Genomic DNA, 27520 nt, shown 5'->3' with positions numbered 1-27520 from the left:
CCGGGGGCCTAACAAAGGCCCCCAGGTCTGGTTTTAGTAATTGCCTGTTAGGCCATGCCAGAGGCATGGCCTATCAGATGCCTGTCAATTTTACACTGACAGGCATAATACACTGCAATACAGAAGTATTGCAGTTTATTATAAAGGCCATCAAAAGATCGCATAGTAAAGTCCCCTAGTGAGACTAACAAAAAAGTTTAACAAAGTTTGAAATAAATAAATTCAAGTCCCAAGTAAAAAAATAATGAAAAACCCACTTTTTCCACTTACAAAATACTTTATTATGAAAAAAAGGAAAAAGTTACACATATTTGGTATTGTCGCGTCCGTAACGACGTTTAACCCCTCAGATGCGGTGGACAATATCAACCGCCGCATCCGAGTGGTTTTAGAGGGAGGGGGATCCCTCTCTCACCCTGCGATGCGATCACGGGTTGCCAATGGTTTTTATGGCAGCCGGGGGCCTAACAAAGGCCTGCCCCTAGTGAATGCAAGTTAGGCCATGCCAGAAGCATGGCCTAACAAATGCCTGCTAGTTTTACACTGACATGTAATAATATACTGCAATACAGAAGTATTGTAGTGTATTATAAAAGCGATCAAATGAACGCATTATAAAGTCCCCTAGTGGGTAAAAAAGAAAAGTTTAATAAAGTTTATAAAAAAAATCTCAAGTAAAAAAAAAAAAAATATTAAAAACCCACTTTTTACCCTTACAAAATGATTTATTATGACAAAAAAAGTGTTACACATATTTGATATCGTCGCGTCCGTAACGACCCCAACTATAAATCGATTAAAATGTTTGACCCGCACGGTGAACACCGTAAAAAAATAAGATAAAAACAATGGCAGAACTGATGTTTTCTGTTCATCCTGCCTTCAAATTTATTATTTTTTTAGAAAAAGAAAAAAAAAGTAATATAAAGTCAAGAGAGTTCAGAGCATGTAGAACATTTCTGCATTGTTGCTGAATAACAGCATATAGCTTTACCTGTTTCTCCCACAAGCACGTCATCAAGCGCAGAGTGATGGGTTGAAGTTGTGATGCGCTGCCTATCATCTGCAAGGCCCGCAAGATCTGTGGCACACACACCTATTATTTTGAGATGGAGAGCACATCAGGAACAGCCAGATCTTAAATATTACTTACAATAGTGCCTTCTTCAGGAGTAAGGCGCAAAATAGGAAGGAAAAAAGTTACCTTATGTGTACCCAAGGCAGGCAAAGTATACAGAATTTCACTGGACAATTCGGGATCCTGCGTAAGACCAAGTCTGAACATCAAAACTGAAACCAAGTAGGGGACCTAGAAAAACAACAGGTTATTTCAATCCTTACTTTGGTTGTGGGTGCAGTGGTGTTTGAAGTTTATATAAAAGTTTTTTCTTAATTCATAAAGCTAGGAATAGTTAAAGAAATACAATTACATGTAATAAGCTGAAACAGTATACACGGTTATTAAAAACAAAAAATGTGAATTATAGAGGCAGATTTATTAATTAAAATCCATTTTAATGAGGGGGGGAGCGATTTCAGCTGTTTCTTTGGCGCGGATTCCGATGCGGTTTCCACATCAAAATCAGCATTAAAAAAACTCTGTGTGAACAGTGCCTAAAGCTGCTGCTCCTTCCCAGGCTGCTCATTATACTCCTGGCAACCTGCTGTGCGAGGAACTACAAAACAGCCCTATTCACTTGAAGAGGTCCAACCCCCATCGATCATAATACTATGGCATAGCCTAGAAATTATCTTTTATTATCCTTAGGATAGGAAATTAATGTGTGATTGGAGGGGGCCCTGGGAGTTCAAGTGAATGTGGCTGAGCTGAAGTACCAGACACAGACACACATATGGACAAGCCATTGTGCATGAGAAAAAAAATGAGTGCCACAGCCCTTGTCCAGCTTATCTGTGTGTGGGTCGGACCCCCCATGCCCCATGATCAGGCCCCATGCACACGACCGTGCCCGCAATCACGGCCCGAGATTGCGGGCACGGCCGGCCGCTGACTGACAGCCGCATTTTCGGGCCGTGCTCCCATACAAAGTATGGGAGCACGGCCCGCAAAATGCGAAAGAACGGACATGTTCCATAATTCCCGGAACATTTCCACGGCACTGACACCCTTCCGTAGTGCTACGGAAAGGTGTCAGTGTTCAATGAAAGTGAATGGCTCCGTTTTTGCGGACCGCAGTTGCGGTCCGCAAAAACTGAGGTTTTTTGCTGTCGTGTGCATGGGGCCTCACACAATAACAGTCTATCTTAAAGGGGGTTACCAGGATTAGAAAAACATGGCAGCTTTCTTCAAAAAACAGTGCCACATCTGTCCAGCTTGGGAATGGCATCTTAAACATGCCCCTCACAAAACTGTCCATTTTAGCATTTTGTCTAAAATTAAAATACAGCGTGCACAGAGATGAGTGCAGGCCTCTGCTTCATCTGAGCACTGCACACGTGCAGAACGTTATTGGACTTATCCAAGACTCTTCTCTGGTAATTTACATACAGAGCACGCTGAGTTCTAACTTCTTTTTAAACAAAATACTAAAACGGACCATAGAGGGGAATTTTTAGAACGCTAAACCCCAGCAGTATAACGACATGGTGGTGTAGTGCCTCAAAATCTAGTAACAGCTTAATAGAGGACAACTTAAACGGAATCTGTTTCTTGAAAAAAATTTATGGAACAGCTGGGTAACAACCAATATTTAAACCTGAATGGCATAACGGCCTAGTTACGCATTCAAAACCAGCCAGATTTGCCAGCTTCTAGTAAGCCTGGGTGACAGAATCATTTATACATTGTAATGGTGGCCTTATCGGTACTCTATAAACTTTTCTAGGAAAGGTAGAGTAGCTAAATAGAATTTTTCTCAACTACTGTATATAGAAGAGGACAACTCAAAAACTTATAACACCTTCCCACCAAAGCCATTTTTTGGATATTCACTTTTGTTTTTTTCCTCCCCACCTTCCAAAAGCCATAGCTTTTTTAATTTTTCTATCAATATTGCCATATGAGTGCTGTTTTTTTGCGGGACGAGTTGTAGATTTTCACGGCAACATTTAGGTTACCATAAAATGTAGTGGGAAACGGGGAAAAAAAATCATGTGGGGTGGAATAAGAAAAAAAAAAACTGCGATTCTGCAAACTTTTGGGGGGTTTTGGTTTTACGGTGTTCACCGTGCGGTAAAAACGGCATGTTAACTTTATTGTGAGTGTCAATACGATTACAGTGATACCAAATTTATATATTTTTTTTTAATGTTTTACCACTATTACAAGGAAAAAAATGATAGTTAAAATAAAATTAACATTTTTTCGCCATATTCTGAGAGCCATAACTTTTTTATTTTTCTGTCGACTGAGCGGTATGAGGGTTTATTCTATTTGTATAATTTTGGGGTACATGACACTTTTTGATCACTTATTCCATTTTTTGTGGGATATGAGGTGACCAAAAAACAGCGATTACAGCGGTTTTTATTTTTTACAGAGCTCACCGTGCGGACTAAATAATAATATATTTTAATAGTTCAGACTTTTACGGACGCATCGATACCAGTTATGTTAATTTTTTCTTTTTTTACATTGCGCTTGAGGGAAAAAGTTTTGTTGTTTTTTTTAACTATTTTTTTAGTCACAACCTTTATTTTACTGTTTTTTTAAATTGTCCCCCTAGGGGACTTGAACAAGCGATCGTTGGATCGCTTGCATGATATACTGCACTACTTATGTACTGCAGTATATCGTGATACCAATACTCTCCTATGAAGCCCACAAAGATGGCAGACCTGGGGGCATTCATCAGGCTACCATGTCAACTAACAGCACCCCGAGATCACAACACGGGGGAGCGGTTGGAACTTTACAGGAGGCCGCCCCCTGCTTTTAGTCATTTAAATGCCGCGGTCTCTATTGACCGTGGCATTTAACACGTTAATTGAGCGGGATCCCGCTCATTACCCTGAAGTGTCAGCTGTAACACACAGCCGACCCGCTCATTGTATGGAGCCTGCTCCATATTCCTCCACCCAACGTGCACCGTATACATACGGCGGATGTCGGGAAGGGGTTAAAAGGACACTTACTTTTCAAACAACTTATCCTATTATAAAAGTATACCTGATATATATCAACTTTGTAATTTAATTACTGTTAAAATTTAGTTGTTTTATCCATGCAATTTCTGTGTGAAGTTGCTGCCACTAGCTTTCTCTCTTCCCGTAATCTGCTGTCCACCTCCTGTTATCAAGCGAAGTCTGTCCCTGGTTACAGAGCAGAAGAGGACTACAGGAAGTGGGGGTGTCTCTTCCCTGCCTGCCTATACAAGTCTATGGAGAGGGGAGGGGGAGCATAGTGAGAGAGGAGACACAAACACGAGTTTGACATTTGAAAAGGGAGTAGAGAGACACAGACATGCTGCCTATAGTAATCTATGGAGAGGAGGAGCAGAGTGAGATTCACACAGAGACGTGCTGCAGCTTCCTGTTAAGTACTAGAGTATGTTCACACGCTTAATAAAAAAACGGCTGAAAATACAGAACGGTTTTCAAGGGAAAACAGCCTCTGATTTTCAGCCGTTTTTTAAGCAACTTGCGTTTTTTTGCGGCATTTTTCATGGCTGTTTTTCTATTGAGTCAATGAAAAATGCAAAAACATCTCAAGAAGTGACATACACTTCTTTTTACGAGGCGTTTTTTTTAAAACGGCCGCGTAAAAAACGCCCTGGGGGATCAGAAAGCCGTTTTTCACATTGATATCAATGGGCAGATGTTTGTAGGCGTTCAGACCCCGCATTTTTAACAGTTTTTCAGGGCGTTTACGGCCCGAAAAACGGCTGAATAAAGGTCGTGTGAACATACCCTTACTGTCTCGCCCCAGTGCTGTATTCTCAGTTACACTGCTCATTACGGTTATATAATTTCCTCCATGCTGCTGCAGCTTCTATACAAATATGACAGAGATAGAAGCGCAGAATCTCCTCTTCTCTCTATAAACTAAAGGGAGCAAATTTTCTGTTAAACCAATATGACCTCAATACTTTAAGAGGATATGTCACTAGTTTATTAATGCTCTAATCCAACAGGCATTATAATGCTGATAACTACCGTGTAATTTTTTTTCAAAAACGTTTATCGTTTGCAAAGTCACGTGCACTTTTCGAAATATGCTCATTTAGCTTTACTTGTCAAATGGGAGGTAGGTCTTTCTTTTCACTCTGGGTGGTGTAATGTTTTCTATATAACGCTGTCCAATCTGCGTCCTACAGTTCTCCTCTTCTCAGCCCAGCAACACAGCTGTGATCATATAGTACACAGCTTCCATTCCAGACTGTTTTCAACTGGTAATATATCTGGTTGTTTCACAGAAACAACTGTGATCCCGGTACTAGACAAAATATAAGAATCTCATCTTGCATATGCCTCCAGAATCATGATTTGGATATTTGAAGTGTCCTGCCAGCCTCAGTCTCTCACACTGTGTGAAGCAGCTTCATGCTGATAGGACAGAGTCAGAGGCTCTGAGGTAGCTTCACCTCAGGAGAATCGTTGGTGTTGACACTAGGGTTGACCGATGAATCGAAAAATCGATACTAATTCGATACCGTGCACCCTCAAACGGTTCAATACCGTTAATTCATGTATTTGGATACGAAGCTGTGCGGCCGCAGAGCTTAGTATTGTAATTCATGAATGTAGTTAGAGTGGGGCTGCGGCTGTGTAATACAGCCATTCCCGCTGCTCCTGACAAGTGTGCGAGTGCATTCAGCATGAGGTGATGCCACCAGCGCTGCACTAAAGCACGCCTTCACTGAAAACAGAACATGGCAGTTGCACTGCAAAACACCCCCATGTTCTTTGTCTTCAGTGCCCGCACCGCCGCTCATTAGTGCAGCGCCAGCCGCATTACCTTATGCTGATCGCGTGAAGCACACTTATTGTCAGGGGCGGGGCAATGGCTGTATTACACAGCCGCAGCCCCGCTCTAATGGCAGAGATCAGATGAACCTCTTATCTGCGCCGCTATTCCGTTGAATGCTGCGATCAAAGCTGACTGCAGCAATCAAGGGTAAAATGAGAAGGGGGGATGCCCTTTGGACCCTGTTACAGGGAATCCCTGTGACACAATCGAGGGATACCATATATGGGCAGACAGCCCATGGTCTATTGAAGGACCCCAGGTCTGTCTGACCATATTTCCTGTTGTTAGGGCATACTTAGGTATGTCCTAACAACTGCCTCTGTGCTATCAGTACACAGGTAAATGTACTGGCATATAGACATATGGCAGTACATTAAAGTTTAAAAAATAATAAAAGTAAAAAAAAAAAAAGTTTTTTTTACAATTAACATTGAAATAAAAGGCTCAATACATAAAATATACACATTCAGTATCGTCGCGACCGTAAGAACAAATTTATAGTGTCATTTATGATGTTTACGCTGTTAAAAAATAAAATAAACAGTTTTTTCACTTATTAATGTGAGGCATATGGTATTATGAATTTTGGACCTCCATGTGCCTCATATTAATACTAATTAACCCATCATGTACCTTACACATTAACCCAATGTTGTCCATTATGACTGTGGGGAACATGGGATTACTATTAATGTGAGGCACAAAATTCATCACACCACGTGCCCCCCCACATCAGAAAATGGAAGAACTTTTTTGTTTTTATTATTGTCGGCAAAGTATCGTTTTGGTATCGAGTATCACAATACTACACGAAGTATCGGTATCGAAGTCCAAATTCTGGTATCGTGGCAACCCTAGTTGACACCCACTTGCCTAGCATATTTAGAAAAAGATCATAACTTTTAAAAAAGTTAACTTTTTTGTGACACAATTTTCACTAGCATTATCAGTGTGACACCACCTATTAGATTAGCTAAGAGCTAGGGCATTACTAAACTAGTGACAGAGCCTCTTTAACCTCTTCCCGCCCTGCGCCGCAACTGTACGTCCTGCAGAGGGCTTGCTTCCCGCACTAGGACGTACAGTTGCGGAGCGGTTCCCGGCGCACACTGTCTTAACGGAGAATGTCCGGGAACCGGGAGGTCAGTTGTCCCCGACAGCTGACACTCCAGTCTTGCTGGTCAGCGGACCATCGCCGCTGATTTTGGCAATTAACTCCATAAATGCGGCGACTGATTGCGATCGCCGCATTTAAGGGGTTTGAAGCACATAGTCAGCCCCCACAAAGTGATTGTGGGGGCTGCCGCTGCTTGTTGTGGCAATCGGAGGCCAGACAATAGCCGCAGGGTTGCCATGTACGGAAGCCTCAGAGGAGCAGTTAGACACAATGACAGTTAGAACACATTACACTACGTAGGTAGTGTAATGTACAGGGTGGGCCATTTATATGGATAAACCTAAAAAAAATGGGAATGGTTGGTGATATTAACTTCCTGTTTGTGGCACATTAGTATATGGGAGGGGGGAATCTTTTCAAGCTGGGTGTTGACCATGGCGGCCATTTTGAAGTCGGCCATTTCGTATCCAACTTTAGTTTTTTCAATGGGAAGAGGGTCATGTGACACATCAAACTTATCGAGAATTTCACAAGAAAAACAATGGTGTGCTTGGTTTTAACGTTACTTTATTCTTTCATGAGCTATTTACAAGTTTCAGACCACTTATAAAATGTGTTCAAAGTGCTGCCCATTGTGTTGGATTGTCAATGCAACCCTCTTCTCCCACTCTTCACACACTGATAGCAACACCGCAGAAGAAATGCTAGGACAGGCTTCCAGTATCCGTAGTTTCAGTTGCTGCACATCTCGTATCTTCACAGCATAGACAATTGCCTTCAGATGACCCCAAAGATAAAAGCCTAAGGGGGTCAGATCGGGAGACCTAGGGGGCCATTCAACTGGCCCACGACGACCAATCCACTTTCCAGGAAACTGTTCATCTAGGAATGCTCGGACCTGACACCCATAATGTGGTGGTGCACCATCTTGCTGGAAAAACTCAGGGAACGTGCCAGCTTCAGTGCATAAAGAGGGAAATACATCATCATGTAGCAATTTCAGATATCCCGTGGCCTTGAGGTTTCCATTGATGAAGAATGGCCCCACTATCTTTGTACCCCATATACCACACCATACCATCAATTTTTGTGTTCCAACAGTCTTGGAGGGGTCTATCCAATGTGGGTTAGTGTCAGACCAATAGCGGTGGTTTTGTTTGTTAACTTCACCATTCACATAAAAGTTTGCCTCATCAAGGAACAAAATGTTCTGTGTAAACGGAGGGTCCTGTTCCAATTTTTGTTTTGCCCATTCTGCAAATTCAGTGCGCCGATCTGGGTCATCCTCGTTGAGATGCTGCTGCAGCTGGAGTTTGTAATGGTGCCATTTGTGAGTAGCTAATATCCGCCGAAGGGATTTTCGACTCATGCCACTCTCCAGTGACATGCGGCGAGTGCTACGCGGTGGGCTCTTGCTGAATGAAGCTAGGACAGCCACTGATGTTTCTTCATTAGTGACAGTTTTCATGCGTCCGCATTTGGCCAAATCCAACACTGAACCAGTTTCACTAAACTTGGCAAGCAGTTTGCAAACTGCAGCATGGGAGATGGGTGGTCTCGTAGGGTGTCTTGCATTGAAATCTGCTGCAACGACCCGGGTACTGCGTTCACCAGACATCAACACAATTTCTATCCGCTCCTCACATGTTAACCTCTGCGACATGTCAATGGCTGTAAACAAAGAGAAGCTTGTAAATAACTCATGAAAGAATAAAGTAACGTTAAAACCAAGCACACCATTGTTTTTCTTGTGAAATTCTCGATAAGTTTGATGTGTCACACGACCCTCTTCCCATTAAAAAAACTAAAGTTGGATACAAAATGGCCGACTTCAAAATGGCCGCCATGTTCAACACCCAGCTTGAAAAGTTTCCCCCCTCCCATATACTAATGTGCCACAAACAGGAAGTTAATATCACCAACCATTCCCATTTTATTTAGGTGTATCCATATAAATGGCCCACCCTGTACTCTAACAGCGATCAAAGCTGCAAGTCTAAATGTACCCTAGTGGGACAAGTAAAAAAAAAAAGGTACTAAAAAGGTTTTAAAAAAAGTGTCAAAATAAAAGTTATAAGTTATATAAACAAAAAATGCATTTTTTACTAAAATAACACTTTCAGACCTCCCAAAATAGAGAATAAAAAGTGATCAAAAAGTCGCATGTACCCAAAAATAGTACCGATAAAAACTACAACCCGTCCCGCAAAAAAAAAAGCCCTTACACAGCCTTTGAATAAAAAATAAAAAAAGTTATGGCTCTCAGAATATGGTGACACAGAAAATAAATTATTTTATAAAAAAGTGATTTTATTGCGCAAACGCTGCAAAACATAAAGAACCCTATATACATATTCCAGTAGGATGAAGGTGATAGTCTTGCCACTATTGATGTGACAAGTCTATACACCAGAATTCGCCACACTGATGGCCTAGGAGCTATCAGATCTTTTTTTGGAGAGAACAGGGAAAAGCGAGGAAACTAAATTTTATTTGTGAGTCACTTGATTTTATGCTCACCCACAATACTTTTTTCTTTGGGGACCAATGGTTTGCACAGCGTACTGGTACTGCAATAGGGACCCCCGTCGCTCCTATATATGCAAATTAATTTTTGGCCAGATGGGAACAAAAATACATATACAATGTTAGTAACCCTTATATTAAACACATAAGACACTGGTCTAGATTTATCGACTATGTCATAATAGTGTGGTCAGGTGCTCAATCACAGTTTGACAAATTCGTGAAGTACATTAATGCCAACGATGTGAACATGGAATTTACAGCTAATTTTGGAGGCGCTACTGTAGAGTTCCTTGATGTTAAATTCACAGTAGATGAAGTTTACATACGAGTGGATTTCGTAAACACACAGCCACTAACGCCCTCTTACACCATAAAGGTTATCATCCACCTCATATCAAAAGATCATTACCCTATGGACAATTCCTCAGTTTAAAAATAATTAATAGTGATTACAATAAGTTTTTAGAACAGTCTATGGAATTAATGGAAAGATTGAGAGCCAGCGGGTACAATGATACATTACTAATCGGAATCCTTTTCTAGAGCACTTCAGTGTGATCGCAATACATTGCTCTTCAAAAAGAGACAAAAAAATAGAAACATAGGATTTGTGTTTTCTTTTCAGTATAGCCCAATTGTAGTTCGCATAAATACTTCCATTAGGAAACATTGGCACATTATAGAGGCAGATGTGGATTTAGCGGAGAAAGCATGTCATCCCGCTGTGGTCTCTTTCAGACGATGCAAAAACCTGAGAGATTAACTAGTTGTAGGCCGTTTTTCGGCAACTCAAAATAAAAAAAGTAATTGGCTCAAAGATATAGCCCCAATAGATAACCACAAATGTGGTGACTGTTCATTTTGTGGACAGATGAACATAGGCAAAACAGTTCAAATTGGTGCAGTTAAACACTAGGTCAGTAATCTGATTACGTGCAAATCCAATTATTTGGTATATGCCATGTTTTGCCCTTGCCAATTTTTCTACATAGGAAAAACAATACGCCCATTATTTAAACGCGTTCGAGAACATATGCGTTCCATTGGGACAGGAAAGGTTTCCCCAAAATTGATAACCCATATACGAGAAGTACATGGAGGCAATCCAAAATGTGTCTTTTGCGGGCATACAACGGGAGGGTGGCGATCGACACGTTAAATTATTACGTTGTGAAGCAAACGGGATAATAAAAACAGAGGCTTTAGGACCCCTGGGTTTGAACGATAGGAATGACCTATCTGCTTTTCTAAAATGAAACCTTTAAATAGGTATGTTTTACACTTTATACTCAGCCTACTGACCAGCTGTTTATAATATGTATATTTTTCTACAAATATTTGATGTATATATATATATATATATATATATATATATATATATATATTGCTGTGAGAAGAAGAAGGGTTTGATAAGACAAGGTGTGGGTATTTAAGGGTGTGTGCACTGAAACCCAGTATGCCTTGAGAAAGCGTCTGAAGGACGTGAAACGGTCGGCTCTATTGTCTTCTAATCCCGTGTTGCCTGCCTCAACAGAAGTATAAAAAGAAACCTTTTTTGCAAGTGGGGAGTGCCGTGCTGTCTTTTCGTCTACATATTGCTATATACATATGGTATCGCTGTAATCGTATTGACCTGCAAATAAAGTAAAATTGACATTTATAGCGCACGGTGAACGCCGCAACAAAATAAACTAGAAAACATTGTCAGAATTGCTTGTTTTTGGTCACCCGGCTTGCAAAAAAATGGAATAAAAAGTGATAAAAAAAAATTGCTTATACCCCAAAATGGTACCAATGAAAACTACAGATTGTCCCGCAACAAATAAGCCCTCACACAGCTCCGGTGGAGAAAAAATAAAGAAGTTCTGGCTCCCAGAATATGGCGGTGCAAAGTGTCCAAAAGCGGATAAGATCAGGCGCCATTTATCAGTGCGACACCGGCCATATATCTATTACTTATTATTTATTTACCGCATTATTATACCCCCTTATTATACTCTGATGTTCTCTGCACAGATTACATATACCCTGATGTTCTCCGCACAGCTTACATGTGCCCCCACATCATAAACTGAAACATCAGTAAAACCCCGAACTATTACCAAGCAAAATGGCGCTCCCTCCCTTCTTACCCCTGCAGCGTGCCCAAACAGCAGTTTGCGCCCACATATATGGCATCGCCATACCCGGGAGAACCCGCTTAACGTTTTATAAGGTATTTGTCTTCAGTGGCACAAACTGGGCACAACATATTATGCACTAAAATGGCATATCAGTGGAAAATTGCAATAGTCACTTTGAACCATCCGCTGTGCATGTGCATTAACCCCTTTGCGCACTATGACTTAATTGCACGTCATGGTGCGGGGGTTGATGTATGGAGCGGTCTCACGTGCTGAGCCCACTCCATACGCTGCTGGTATCAGCTGTGTATTACAGCTGACACCCGGGACTAACGGACAGGAACAGCGATTGTGCGGTTACAGAAGCCTGTAAAAATAACAATATACTACAATACATTAGTATCGCAGTATATTGTACCAGCGATCCAATGATAGCTGGTTCAAGTCCCCTAAGGGGACTAATAAAATATGTAGAAGAATTTAAGTTATTAAAAAATTGGTATCGCTACGTCCATAAAAGGCCGAACTATTACAATATACCATTATGTAACTCGCACGGCGACATGGCACAGAAAACGAATCCAGCAAAATACGTGCTCAAAAATCCAAGAGGCGCTCCTTCCCTTCTCAGCCCTGCTGTGGGTCCAATCAGCAGTTTATTACCACATGTGGGGTATTGCCGTAATCTGGAGACATTGCTTTACAAATTTTGGGGTGCATTTTCTTCGTTATTCCTTGTATATATTTTAAAAAATTATGTTTTTTCAGAAAAAAAAGATTTTTATTTTTACAGACGAATTCCAATATATTTAGCGAAAAACCTGTTTGGTCAAAGTGCTAACTATACCCATAGATAAATTCCTTGAGAGGTGTAGTTTACAAAATGGGGTAACTTTTGGGGTGTTTCCACTGTTTTGGCAGCACAAGACCTCTTCAAACCTGACAAGGTGCCTAAAATATATTCTTAAAAAAAAAACAGGAGGCCCAAAATCCACCAGGTGCTTCTTAGGCCAGTGCTTCAGTCCATTATCACACTAGGGCCACATGTGGGATATTTCTAAAAACTCTAGAATCTGGGCAATAAAATATTGAGTTGCATTTCTCTGGTAAAACCTTCTGTGTTACAAAAAAAAATGAATTAGAAATTAATTTCGCCAAAAAAAAATAACATTTGTAAATTTCACCTCTACCTTGCTTTAATTCCTGTGAAACGCCTAAAGGGTTAAAACACTTTGTGAAGGCTGATTTGAATACCTTGAGGGGTGCAGTTTTCAAAATGGGGTGATTTATGGGGATTTTCTAATATATAAGGCCCTCAAAGCCACTTCAGAACTGAACTGGTCCCTGAAAAAAATGGCCTTTTGAAATTTTCTTTAAAATATGAGAAATTGCTGCTAAAGTTCTAAGCCTTGTAACGTCCTAGAAAAATAAAATAATGTTCAAAAAACAATGCAAATATAAAGTAGACATATGGAATATGTAAAATAGTAACTATTTTGTGTGGTATTACTATCTGTTTTACAAGCAGATACGTTTAAATTTATAAAAATGCTAATTTTTGCACATTTTCTCTAAAGTTTGGTGTTTTTCAGAAATAAATACCACATTTATCGACCAAATTTTTTCACTAACATAAAGTACAATATGTCACGAGAAAATCTCAGAATCGCTTGGCTAGGTAAAAACATTCCGGAGTTATTACTACATAAAGTAACATGTCAGATTTGAAAAAAATCGGCTGTGTCCTGAAGGCCAAAACAGGCTGTGTCCTGAAGGGGTTAAGGAATCGGGGCCACTCTATCAGTTTCCTATTTAATAGGCTGTGTTCATAATGTTTTCATTATGTGATAGATAATGCAAATATTATATGTGCAAAGGGCAGAGTGTGTCATTTCTTATATCCTTTATAAAAAAATGTGCTTTTATTAATACACAATCAGGCTTGAATAAGAAATGTATGCTTATAATGTTATAACGGACAATGTTATGCAACAATAGGACACACAAAACTAAAAATATCAAGAGGAAATATTGTCTACCATGTAGCGCATACATTCTGACAACCAGGAGGACCGCATGGTAGATAAAGGGTAAACTGCAGACACTCGCAAGCCCTGAATTATCCAACAGCTGGATAAGTGCGCAGGACGAATCATTAGTTTCAGACATAAGTGGACCGCTCAGGAGATGGTGGAGCACGTTGCTAAGCAACTAGGGGCATTTTGCACCCCATCTCATTCCTAAATATTCAGTAGCTAGGTCATCAATCTAATTAATATTGTGAAAGTGTATTTTATTCTCGCATTCTATTCTGTCTTTTAATTGCATGTAATTTTCCACCGTCCACTGCTTCATTTACGTGTCGAGTAATGCTGTCCCTGAGAGAGTTCACACTAGTATGAACACTGGCACATAATCATATATTCGAAGACAACCCTGCATTTTAGAGTACAGGCTGTCTGTGAGTAAGTCAAATAGAAAAGCTCATGTTTTCTGGATACAAAAGATCAGGAGAACCATATTGATACTAATGTTTTATTTTTTTCATTTTTCATTTAAATATTTATTTTTCCATTGTCTGTTGTCAAGAAAACTTACTAAGTTAACTAACATCAAGCAAAAACATAACATTTTATCATGAAGCACGGCCAGAAGGTTTGAGAAAAATTTAATATTTAGGCTACGTTCACACTTAAGAGGCTCTGTCACCAGATTATAAGTGCCCTATCTCCTACGTGATGTGATCGGCGCTGGAATGTAGATAACAGCAGTGGTTTTAATTTTGAAAAACGATCATTTTTGAGCAAGTTATGAGCAATTTTAGATTTATTTTCTTAAAGACCAACTGGGCGTGTTTTTACTTTTGACCAAGTGGGTGTTGTAAAGAAGTGTATGAGGCTGACCAATCAGTGACCAATCAGTGTCCTGCACTTCTCATTGTTCCAGCCCAGCTTCTTTCACTGCACAATCTCACTGTAACAATGGGCTGGAACAATGAGACGTGTATGATGCCGATTGGTCAGTGTCATACACTCCTCTGTACAACGCCCAGTAAAAACACGCCCAGTTGGTCATTAAGAAACTAATTAGCATAAATATTAAATTGCTCATAACTTGCTAAAAAAATGATCGTTTTTCTAAATAAAAACCACTGCGGTTATCTACATTCTAGCGCCGATCACATCATGTAGGAGATAGGGCACTTCTAATCCGGCGACAGAGCCTCTTTAGCGGATTTCCTGCATTTTTTTCGGTTTAGATTTGCGGATAGAAAATCCCTCTCATATTACAGTAGCAGCAAAGTGGATGAGATTTGAACAAATGTCATCCACATGCTGTAGAAATTTTTCCACACACAAATTGCCATGTGGTGCAGATTTTTAAATCCCAGCATGTTCATTTCTGCTGCGCAAAGTTCACTGAGACGTTGCGGATTTTCACCATTAAAATCAATAGCGAAGAAGAAATCCACAAGCATATCCTATTGCTGCCTAACGCGCTCTTGTGGCAACATTTCCCCGGTCCCCCGCCGATGTCTGTACACCCTTCCTCCAGTGACGACACATTATCACTGGAGCCTGCGAGTCCAGAGACTAGCAGAGGACTAGGGGAACGTTGCCATAGGAGCGCCAAGGGAGGGAAATATTGGTGTTTTATTTTAGGGACGCTATTTTCCGCAGAGAAATCGCACCAAAATTTGCACGACTTCTCTGCGGCTTTGTGTGAATATTTTCCACAGCAAATCTTCTACATGTGAACATGTCTTATGGTGATACTGCCACCTGCAGTTATCCATGCTGCGTGAGGGCTCATTATTTGCAGGACAACGTGTAGGTTTTAATTGGTACAATTTTGGGGTACAACGAGTTTATTGATTAGCTTTTTATTTATTTTATACGGTGTGCCCCTGTAATCTCTGCATCCTACATTCACATCACTTGGTGCCAACTACAGGGTGGGCCATTTATATGGATACACCTAAATAAAATGGGAATGGTTGGTGATATTAACTTCCTGTTTGTGGCACATTAGTATATGGGAGGGGGGAAACTTTTCAAGCTGGGTGTTGACCATGGCGGCCATTTTGAAGTCGGCCATTTTGTATCCAACTTTTTTCGTTTTTTCAATGGGAAGAGGGTCATGTGACACATCAAACTTATCGAGAATTTCACAAGAAAAACAATGGTGTGCTTGGTTTTAACGTTACTTTATTCTTTCATGAGTTATTTACAAACTTCTATGTTTACAGCCATTGACATGTCGCAGAGGTTAACACATGAGGAGCGGATAGAAATTGTGTTGATGTCTGGTGAACGCAGTACCCGGGTCATTGCAGCAGATTTCAATGCAAGACACCCTACGAGACCACCCATCTCCCATGCTACAGTTTGCAAACTGCTTGCCAAGTTTCGTGAAACTGGTTCAGTGTTGGATTTGCCCAAATGTGGACGCATGAAAACTGTCACTAATGAAGAAACATCAGTGGCTGTCCTAGCTTCATTCAGCAAGAGCCCACAGCGTAGCACTCGCCGCATGTCACTGGAGAGTGGCATCAGTCGAACATCCCTTTGGCGGATATTAGCTACTCACAAATGGCACCATTACAAACTCCAGCTGCTGCAGCATCTCAACGAGGATGACCCAGATCGGCGCACTGAATTTGCAGAATGGGCAAAACAAAAACTGGAACAGGACCCTCCGTTTACACAGAACATTTTGTTCAGTGATGAGGCAAACTTTTATGTGAATGGTGAAGTTAACAAACAAAACCACCACTATTGGTCTGACACTAACCCACATTGGATAGATCCCTCCAAGACTGTTGGAACACAAAAATTGATGGTATGGTGTGGTATATGGGGTACAAAGATAGTGGGGCCATTCTTCATCAATGGAAACCTCAAGGCCACGGGATATCTGAAATTGCTACATGATCATGTGCTTCCCTCTTTATGCACTGAAGCTGGCACGTTCCCTGAGTTTTTCCAGCAAGATAGTGCACCACCACATTATGGGTGTCAGGTCCGAGCATTCCTAGATGAACAGTTTCCTGGAAAGTGGATTGGTCGTCGTGGGCCAGTTGAATGGCCCCCTAGGTCTCCCGATCTGACCCCCTTAGGCTTTTATCTTTGGGGTCATCTGAAGGCAATTGTCTATGCTGTGAAGATACGAGATGTGCAGCAACTGAAACTACGGATACTGGAAGCCTGTGCTAGCATTTCTTCTGCGGTGTTGCTATCAGTGTGTGAAGAGTGGGAGAACAGGGTTGCATTGACAATCCAACACAATGGGCAGCACTTTGAACACATTGTATAAGTGGTCAGAAACTTGTAAATAACTCATGAAAGAATAAAGTAACGTTAAAACCAAGCACACCATTGTTTTTCTTGTGAAATTCTCGATAAGTTTGATGTGTCACATGACCCTCTTCCCATCGAAAAAACTAAAGTTGGATACAAAATGTCCGACTTCAAAATGGCCGCCATGGTCAACACCCAGCTTGAAAAGTTTCCCCCCTCCCATATACTAATGTGCCACAAACAGGAAGTTAATATCACCAACCATTCCCATTTTATTTAGGTGTATCCATATAAATGGCCCACCCTGTACATAAGGGGTTAAAGTAAAAATCCATCGTATAGCAAAATGTCACAGTTAAAAAGTAAATAAAAAAAGATAACTTTGTAAGTACTTTGCTTGAATGTTTTTTCATTGATTTCAAGCTACAGTGCCTTGCAAAAGTATTCAACTCCTTTGCTGTTTTTCATGTTTTGTTGCATTACAACCAGGAATTAAAATGGAGTTTAAATTTCATTTTATGTAATGGAACTGACAAAATAGACTAAATTGTTATGGAGGAATGAAAAAAATAAAACCTTGTTTTAAAAAATATATATAAATAAAAACTGAAAATATGTCAGCGCATATGTATTCACCCCTTTTGCTATGAAACCACTAAATAAGGTCTCGTCAAAAGCATTAACTTGAGAAGTCCCATAATTAGTTGAAGGTGGTACCCCTGTGAAATCAACGTGTCGCATGATCTGTCACATGATGTACCTGTTCTTAAAAGGCCCAGAGTACAGCACTAAGCAAGCAACATGAAGACCAAGGAGCAGAGCACTCCAAAATAGTCAGAGACAAAGTTGTGGAGAAGTATAGATCATGGTTGGGTTATAAAATATACCTAACTTTGAACATCCCAGGAAGGACCAAAACATCCATTATAATAAAGTGAAAAGAATATGGCACAACTACAAACTTGACAAGAGAAGGCCGTTCACCAAAACTCACAGACCGGGCAAGGAGGGCATCAATCAGAGATTCAATAAAGACACCAACGATAACACTGAAGGAGCTCCAAGGATCCACAGTGGAGATGGAAGTATCTGTCCATAGAACCACTATAACCCGTACACTCCACAGAGTGGGGCTTTAGGAAAGAGTGGCCAGAAAAAAACCATTGCTTAAAGAAAAAAAACTAAAAAAAATCACATTTTGAATTCGGCAAACAGCATGTGGCAAACTCCACAAACACGTGGAAGAAGGTTCTCTGGTCAGATGGGACTAAAATTTAACTTTTTAGCCAACATGGGAAATGCTATGTGTGGCGAAAACCCAACGCTTCCGATTACCCCAAGAAAACCATTCCCACAGTGAAGAATAGTGGTGGCATCATCATCCCATAAGGATTCGTTCATTGGCAGGGACTGGAAAACTGTTCAGGATTGAAGGAAAGATGGATGGCAGCAAATACAGGGCAATTCTTGAGGAAAACCTGTTTCAATCTGCCAGGGATTTGAGACTGGGACGGAGGTTCATCTTCCAGCAGGACAATGACCCTAAACATACGGCTAAAGATACACTGAAATAGATTAAGAGGAAACATATAAAAGTCTTGGAATAGCCTAGTCAGAGCCCAGACCTCAATCCAATTGAGAATCTGTGACATGACTTGCAGACTGCGGGCACCAACGCAAACCATCTAACCTGAAGGATTTGGAGCAGTTTTGCCTGGAAGAAATGGGCAAATATCCCAGTGTCTAGATGTGCTAAGCTAATAGAGACATACCACAAGAGACTTGCATCTGTAATTGCAGCAAAAGGTGGATCCTCAAAGTATTCTCATGGGGAATATTTACGCACACTAATGTGCTTATTTTATTGTATTATTTTATTGTCTTATTGTCTTGTGTCACAAGAAAAAAAATGTTTCACCTTCAGAGTGGTCGGCATGTTGTGTAAATAAAATGCTACAGACCCCGCCAAAAATCCATGTTAAATCAAGATTGTAATGCAACAAAACAGGAAAAACACCAAGGGGGTGACTACATTCGCAAGGCACTGTGCTTCCTGTTGTGTTCTCCATCACATACATAGCTGCTTTCAAAACTCATTCATAATTCTGCCAGTTTACGTCCAGACAGAGGTTTAGCTTTATTCACGGTCAGACATGTGCCCTAACCGCATAGTTCTAAGTGCATAACTGTCATTTCAGCTCCCACAATGCACCGCTCTCCGGTAATCAGATTCCAGTAAAATTCTGAATTTACCTTTTTGCCTGAACAGTCAATAAAACATAAATTTTCCCCTTTAAAATCCAAAATCTGTATATATAATTGATGATGCACCATATCATCAATACCGTAGGAGGTATACTGTGGTGGCTAACTTTGCAAGCTGATAGAAAATGTGAAGTTTCACTAAATACAAATGTCTATACATCAATTTAGAGAATTGAACCCAATTGTGACCGCCAACATGCTCCCGTAAAAAAGTTCTGCATGCTGGAGCGGGTGCACGAAGACAGGCAGGCTCCAGCTCTAACAACCAGGATCAACCTCTGATTCCTGCCGTTTAACCCCTTAGATGCCGCAGTCAATCGCTTACCATAGCTGTAGTGTATTAGGTTATGCCAGAGGCATGGCCTATTAAACTGCCTGTTAGTTTTGTATTAACAGGCAGTAATGCTTTGCTATACTAAGTATACCAAAGAATTATATCAGTGATCAATAGCGACCGCCGCATCCGAGTGGTTTTAGAGGGAGGGGGCTCCCACACTCACCCAATCGTCACCCCGCAATGCGACCACGGAGTGCAGATGTTTATTTATGGCAGCCGGGGCCTAACAAAGGCCCCCAGGTCTGCCTCTAGTGAATGCATGTTAGGCCATGCCAGAAGCATGGTCTAGCAGATGCCTGTCAGTTTTACACTGACAGGCAATAATACACTGCAATACCGAAGAATTGAAGTGTATTATAATGTGGTTCCAAGAAATAAACCTGAAAGCACTCTAGTAATCCTTGAGGGTGGTTTTTCTAAATAATTTTATTGTATTCAAAATCGTGAATAATATTTTGAATACAATAAAATTATTTTGAAAAACCACCCTCAAGGATTACTAGAGTGCTTTCAGGTTTATTTCTTGGATCTTCATTGTGGGTTTTCCAGCCCGAACCTCTATAGCACGAATACAGAGCGAATTAAAGGAGTGCATCCTTACATATTGAGGTATATATTATAATGTGGTGACAGAGCCTCTTTAACAATGCAATCATTTCATCGCTTTTATAGCCCTATCTTCTACATAATGTGCCCTATCTTCTACATAATGTGATCGGCTCTGTAATGTAGGTAACAGGAGTGGTTTTTATTTAGAAAAACTATCTATTTTCACCAAGTTATGACCTATTTTAGCTTTATGCTAATGACTTTCTTAATGCCCAACTGGGCGTTTTTACTTTTGACCAAGTGGGCATTGTGGAGAGAAGTGTATGACGCTGACCAATCAACGTTATACACTTCTCTCCATTCATGTAATCAGCAAAGCGTGTGCTGTCACTTACACCCACATTAACTTTACTGAAGTGTCTTGACAGTAAATAGACATCACCTCCAGCCAGGACGGGATGTCTATTCACAATCCCGACACTTCGGTAACGTTTGTGTGTGACTTATAGCACAGATCACGCTGTAAATGACAGCACAGCGTGATCTCGATGTGATGTAAGTACCACACAAACGTTACCGAAGTGTCGGGATTGTGAATAGACATCCCGTCCTGGCTGGAAGCAATGTATATTCACTGTCAAGACACTTCAGTAAAGTTAATGTGTGTGTACGTGACTGCACATAGTAAACAACGCAAGATCACTCTGTGCGGAATACATGAAAGGAGAGAAGTGTATGACGCTGATTGGTCAGCGTCATACACTTCTCTTCACAACGCCCACTTGGTCAAAAAGTAAAAACACGCCCAGTTGGGCATGAAGAAAGTCATAAGCATGAATCTAAAATAGGTCATAACTGTCAAAAATTATCGTTTTTCTAAATAAAAAACACTGCTGTTACCTACATTACAGTGCCGATCTCATTATGTAGGAGATAGGGCACTTATAATGTGGTGACAGAGCCTCTTTAAGTCCCCTAGTGGGACTAAAAGAAAAGCAAAAAAAAGTTTAATAAAGTTTATAATAAATAAAAATCCCAAGTAAAAAAATAAATGAAAAACCCACTTTTTCCCCTTACAAAATACTTTATTAAGACAAAAATAGAAAAAAGTCACACATATTTGGTATTGCTGCGTCCGTGATGACCTCAACTATAAGATTATTAGAAACAAAAAGAGGAAAGATGCAGCGCTGTATGAAGGTAAAAGGGAAGCTCCGTTCCCAGTTTTATTGATACAAAATAGTATTAAAAATGAAAGGAGACGCAGGTATTTCTGCCATGAATAAGAACACTGTCGGCGTTCGAAAAGCGTAGGCTCGAGCATCCGCCCGCTCTATAACCACCTTGAGACTGCGTCTCCTTTTATTTTTAATACTATTTTGCATCAATAAAAGTGGGAACGGAGATTCCCTTTTACCTTCATACAGCGCTGGATCATTCCTCTTTTTGTTTCTACATTATTCATCGTGAGCCGTCACGAGGATCCGAGAGATGTTTGTGTTTGAGACACAGGATTGGTGAGCTGGAGATTTCCTCCCTTCTCTTTTCTCTCTATAAAATTATTACATTATTTAACCCGCACGGTGAACGCCGTAAAAAACAAAATAAAAAACAATGCCAGAAATGCTGTTTTCGGTTCATTCTGCCTTCAAAACGTTTTTTTATAAAAAGTGATCAAAAAGTCGTATGTACTCTAACAATGGTACCAATAAAAACTACAAGTCATACCACAAAAAAAAGCCCTCATACAGCTATATCAGCCGGAAAAAAAAACAAAAAAACGATGGCTCTTAAAATACGGTGACACCAAAACAAATAATTTAGAAAAAAATAAAATGTTTTTACTATGTAAAAGTAGTAAAACATAAGATAACCATATAAATTTGATATCACCGCAATCGTAAGGACACACTGAATAAAGTTATGTTATTTATGCCACATGGTAAACGGCGTAAATTTAAGAGCCAAAAAAGGATAGCGAAACCTCAGGTTTTTTTCCCATTATCCCATCAAAAAAAGTTAATCAAAAAAATTATACGTACCTCAAAATTGTGCTATTAAAAAATACAACTTGTCCCGCAAAAAACAAGTCCTTATACAGCTATGTCGACGGAAAATAAAAACTTATAGCTCTTTGTATGAGACTATGGAAAAACGTAAAAAATTGCTTGGTCATTAAGGTTTAAAATAACTTTGGTATTAAGGGGATAATAAAAAAAAAACATATAAAACGGTATCGCCATGATCGTAACAACCCAAACAGTACATTTTTTTAAAATTTATTTTATTCAACATTTTGCAAACAAAAGTATTATAGCGATTAGATAAGACATCAGAACAGGAGTAGTAACATCAATAACATATATGATAGCAAAATCAATAATGACATGTACATTATATGGACAGTTTATCCAATCCCTATAGGACAATTACATAGGATAAGGAGGGGGGGGGGAAAAAAAAAGGGAAAAAATGTGTAGAGAAGTAAAATAAACAGTTTAACAGAACACAGAGCTCATGTCACATTCTATAAATTATAAAGTAATTATATTTTGAGGTTATCAATACACCAAAGAACTAGGGTCTGAGTGTAGGAGTCTTCAGCATATACATCAAAGGTAACCAACCAATTACCCCAAACCCTATGAAATTTATCAGGGCAGCCACGGTGTTGATCTACTAATTGCTCATAGGTAATGATGGTATTAACTAGTGTTTTCCATGTTGGTATTGATGGTGGCGTATCTGCCATCCAGTGCATAGCTATAGTCTTCTTAGCCAGGAATAAAGATTATTTTAAGAAAATACGGGTGTGATGTGTCCAGTGTTATTTGTCTATAAGACCTAGTAAGGCGATTTTTTTGGATGCAGGGCAGGGGGGATGGTATCAATTGTGTCATATACCCGTTTCCAAAAAAGCAAAGACAAATGGAAATACCCAAATGAGGTAATCCAAACAACATTTACGTCGCACGTTGAACAGCATAAGTTAAAGACGCAAAAAACAATGGTTAATTGCAGTTTTCTTTCCCCAAAAAAACAGTTAATAAAAGTTAAGAAATAAATTATATGTATCACAAAATGGTGCCATTGAAAAAATACAACTCTAAAATAATGCAGAAATACAACATATGGATTGCCGAGCCATCTAATTGGCTGCAGCGGTCATATGCTGCTTGCATGCAATCATAGGGAGTGTCGCAGGAGCATTAGTGCTGAATCGCCGGGTGAAAGGATAGGTTAGTATTGTTTTGTTTTTTTTCTTATTAATATAATTTGCAGGCATTAGGAAAAAAAATATTAGGAACCTGGATAACCCCTTTAAACTAAGTACACATACTTGGTATCATTATACACGGGAGTTATAGAGGATTATTTTTTTTTTGGATTAATTTGTTTTGTTAAATGTATTACAAATGCAAAGCTAGAAGAAAAAGGGTTAATACCCACTTGGACATTTATGGCATATCCACAGGATATGTCATACATGTCCGATAGATGCGCGTGCCACCTCTGGGACCCGCACATATCTCTAGAAGAGGGCCCCCTGACTCCAATCCTGCCTTGTTCGGCTCCGCTGCTGCCCAGCTACTGTCTGACGAGGTGGCCGGGAGTCACAGAAGTCCTATAGAAGTGCATGGGAGTTACGGAAACAATGTAGCTTGGCAAGCTGCACAGTTTCCGTAGCTCCCGATTTCCGGAAACAGCGTAGCTCGCCAACATACATAATTTATCATCTCAGTGATTGCAATAAGTATTCATTCATGAATGTACTTGCTATGGAGTTATGGGAGGAAGGAAACCATTAAAGAATTTTGTATGTCTCAAACTCCGTGCCATTGCCCGATTCAAACCTCTCCTAATAGCCACATTCTCCTACACAGCTGTATAGGGAAGGGATGCCCAACAGGTGTAATGACGGGGGTAGGGAAACGGACAAGTGAGCCCTAATCTAGCCGCCACTCTGTCCCTGCCTACTTGCAACGACCCGCCCTAGGCGACGGGGTACAACTGGGTGGCGGTCCCTATGCTCAGTAAGTGCACGAGACAAACAGACAAGGGAACACAAAGCAAAGGGAAAGGGGCAGCTGCCCACGGCAACACAGTGAGCAACAAGAGTGGTGAACGAGCCGAGTCAAACCAGTAGTGCACGAGGTACCAAACGCAGAGCAGGAGAGTAGTCAGTAAGCCAGGGTCAGTATGGAGCAGGATCAAATAGTTAGAAGCTGTAGCTGGGCCAGGAAACCACACGAGAAGAATCACAAGCAAAGGAGGAACAGGAAAGGCAGGTATAAATAGACAGAGGGCGGGAGCTAGCTCCGTCTGGCCAGGCTGCGATAGGCTCTCCCACTCCTAAGCCTGCCATCCTGAGTGGTGGAAGATGGAGTCAGTCTCAGAGACATAGACTCAGGTGCAGACTGATTACCTATGGGAGTATACACAGAAGTTGTGCCTGGCAGATCCTTTACAACAGGTTTCTGGTCAAGGACCACGGTTCTCACTTTTAGATCTACCCCATCTCCTACCTACGACATTACCTGGTTAAAGTTACAGACAGATTTTTTCATGCCTTGGAATGAAAATATTAACAATGTAGAAAACAAAACAATTTCTGATATAACCAAACTTTAAATATTACTCTATATGATTTATATGACAATGTGTTCATGTAAAGTGTACACATTTGCAAATTTTTTTAAGAGCTCCGTGATCTTCAGATATTGTTTTATTTATATTAGAGACTTATGTATACCTCGGAATCTAAAAAATAAAATAAAAAAAAATACCTGAGAAGAATCCGTTCTGGCAACTTCGGTGGTGATTTTTAGAACTTTTCCCAAATTCTGTCCTGTCTCATGGATGAGTAAATATCCCAGCAACAGGGACACATGTGTAGGGACACAGGTGGTGAAAGGGAGCACTGAAGATAAAGCAGACAACCAGTTGCAGGAGGCCGTGCCATCATCTTTAAGCATGTTTAAGATGTTCAGGGTAACAGTCACTGTGCAGTGCCAGGTAGCCAGGGGAAGAGGCAGAATCACAAGGGGCTAGAAGGTATTCAAAAAAATTAAAAAATTATTAATGACAATTTCTATACGATCCTTATTCATAGTCTATATGATCACAAATAATTTTTAAACTTCTACAAGTCCATAGGTTTTCCTCAGGCAAGATATGAAATTGTATGAAAGTGTTCCAAACTGTTTTTTGTTTATGGTCAATTACCCTTTAGTGGAACTTAAGATGTGAATTTTTTTTCCATAGGTTATATGCGGAGTTGTCATTGCTTGAAGTAATAAAAGTGAAGCTGAACTACCCCTTTATTCTCATGATAGTATTTTGTGCCTATGCTCTAACCTTAGCTTTGACATAAGATCATAGGGGGAGGGGGGGGGGGGGGGTTTCCAAATAACCACCTACATAAATGTCTAAACACATACCTACCACTATTCAAAACTGCTAAGATATGGACTTGGTTCAATACAACAAGGCCATAGCATATAACAGGAAGTGTAATCATGAGGAAGTAGCAGTATTGCTTAAGTGAGTAAGGCTGGATTCACACTGTGCAACACGTTTCACCTGTAAAAAAAAGCAAACCCTATACAGCTACAATAAGTGTAGAAACTATAGCTCAAAGTCTTTAAGGGAAAAAAAAAAGGTAATAAAACTCTCCTTTGGCTATTTAAAGGGGCTTTCCGAAACTGAATTATTGATGGCCTAACCTTAAGATAGGCCATCAATATCTGATTGGTAGTGATTCAACTCCTGGCACCACCTCCAATCACCTGCATGAAAGGAACATGGTGCATCCCCTTCATTGTTTATCCAGGCACAGCCATAACAAAATGTACGGCGCTGTGCCTGGGTAAACAGTGATGGGTACTGCAGTTCGATGCCATTCAAGTGAATGGGACGGAGATGCAGCACCAGGCACAGCCACAATCAAGTGTACTACACTGTGACTAAAGTACCTTTTACATGGGCCAATGATCGAGCAAACTAGCCTTCCCAATCATTGCCCTGTGTAAACTGGGCAACGATCAGCCCATGAACGGGAAAACGCTTGTTCATCGTTTACTGTTATCTTTTATGCTGCTAAAAAAAATATTGCTAGTTGGCAGTACACCTCCCTGTGTATAGAGGGAGATGTGCTGCAGACATGATACAAATGCATGAGGACGAGCTATCGTAGTAAAAATCGTTCGCTCCCATACTCAACACTCATTGCTCCATTAATAGGGAGCAACAAGTGCCGCTCAACAATCTGTATTGTCGGTCGACGCTCGTTTTAAAAGTGGTAAACACAGGTGAGATCTGCCCGTGTAGAACTACCATAACCCGTTCGTGACCGCCCCATAGTGTTTCTACGTCGGTCACTAACGGGCCTTATTCCGATGCAATAGACTTTTTACGTCGCTGAATCGGAATAAGTAAACAGAGAAGGGAGCTGTCAAATCTCCCTGCTCTCAGCTGATCTCACCCATTTAACACCTCAGATGCGGTGCTGAATAGTGTGCACCGTATCTGAGTGGTTTTGGAGAGAGGGAGGGAGATCCCTCTCATCCCACTGACACCCGGCGATAAGATCGCCGAGTGTCTGTGTCTCCGATGGCAGCCGGGAGCCTAATAAAGGCCCCCAGGTCTGCCTGTCGTGAATGCCTGCTAGATCATGCCTTTGGCATGACCTAGCAGATGCCTGTAAAAAAGTTACACATATTTGGTATTGCCGCGTCCGTAACGACCCCGACTATAAACTTATTACATCATTTAACCCGCATGGTGAACGTCGTAAAAAATAAAATAAAAAAAACATGCAAAAATTGCTGTTTTCTTTGAATCCAGCCTTAAAAAAAATGTGATAAAAAGTGATCAAAAAGTCGCATCTACTCCAAAACGGTACCGATAAAAACTATAAGTCGTACAAGGAAAAAATAAAAACGTTACGGCTCTTCAAATATGGACACACACAAACAAATCATTTTGAAAAAAAAGCGTTTTCACTGTGTAAAAGTAGTAAAACATACAAAAACTATACAAATTTGGTATCGTTGCTATCGCAACAACCCACTGAATAAAGGTGTTGTGTTATTTATACCACACGGTAAACGGCGTAGATTTAGGAGGCGATAAAGAGTGGCGAAATTTCAGTTTGTTTTCTATTCCCCCGCAAAAAAAAGTTAATAAAAGTTAATCAATAAATAATATGTACCTCAAAATGGTGCTATTAAAAAAATACAACTTGTCCCGCAAAAAATAAGACCTTATATGGCTATGTCGACACAAAAATAAAAAAGTTATAGCTCTTGGAATGCGACGATGGAAAAACGTAAAAAATGGCTTGGTCATTAAGGTTTAAAATAGGCTGGT

General features: G+C 40.3%; 1 protein-coding gene across 4 annotated transcripts in view; it reads right to left on the bottom strand.

Moving 5' to 3' along the window:
• The window catches only part of FOCAD (focadhesin), a 407831-nt gene that overhangs the window by 151580 nt on the left and 228731 nt on the right, over positions 1–27520 (bottom strand). For all 4 annotated transcript variants that reach the window (XM_075825910.1, XM_075825919.1, XM_075825901.1 and 1 more), the window contains 3 exons: positions 24937–25197; positions 1205–1309; positions 995–1096 (listed from right to left, as the gene is read on the bottom strand). In XM_075825910.1, the coding sequence (XP_075682025.1) occupies positions 995–1096; positions 1205–1309; positions 24937–25197 (468 nt within the window). The remainder of the gene's footprint in view (positions 1–994; positions 1097–1204; positions 1310–24936; positions 25198–27520) is intronic.

Source organism: Rhinoderma darwinii, chromosome 1, assembly GCF_050947455.1.
Source record: "Rhinoderma darwinii isolate aRhiDar2 chromosome 1, aRhiDar2.hap1, whole genome shotgun sequence".
Lineage (NCBI taxonomy): Eukaryota > Metazoa > Chordata > Amphibia > Anura > Rhinodermatidae > Rhinoderma > Rhinoderma darwinii.
Note: the sequence above shows the minus strand (reverse complement) of the source record. Positions and strands in the feature narration are given on the sequence as shown.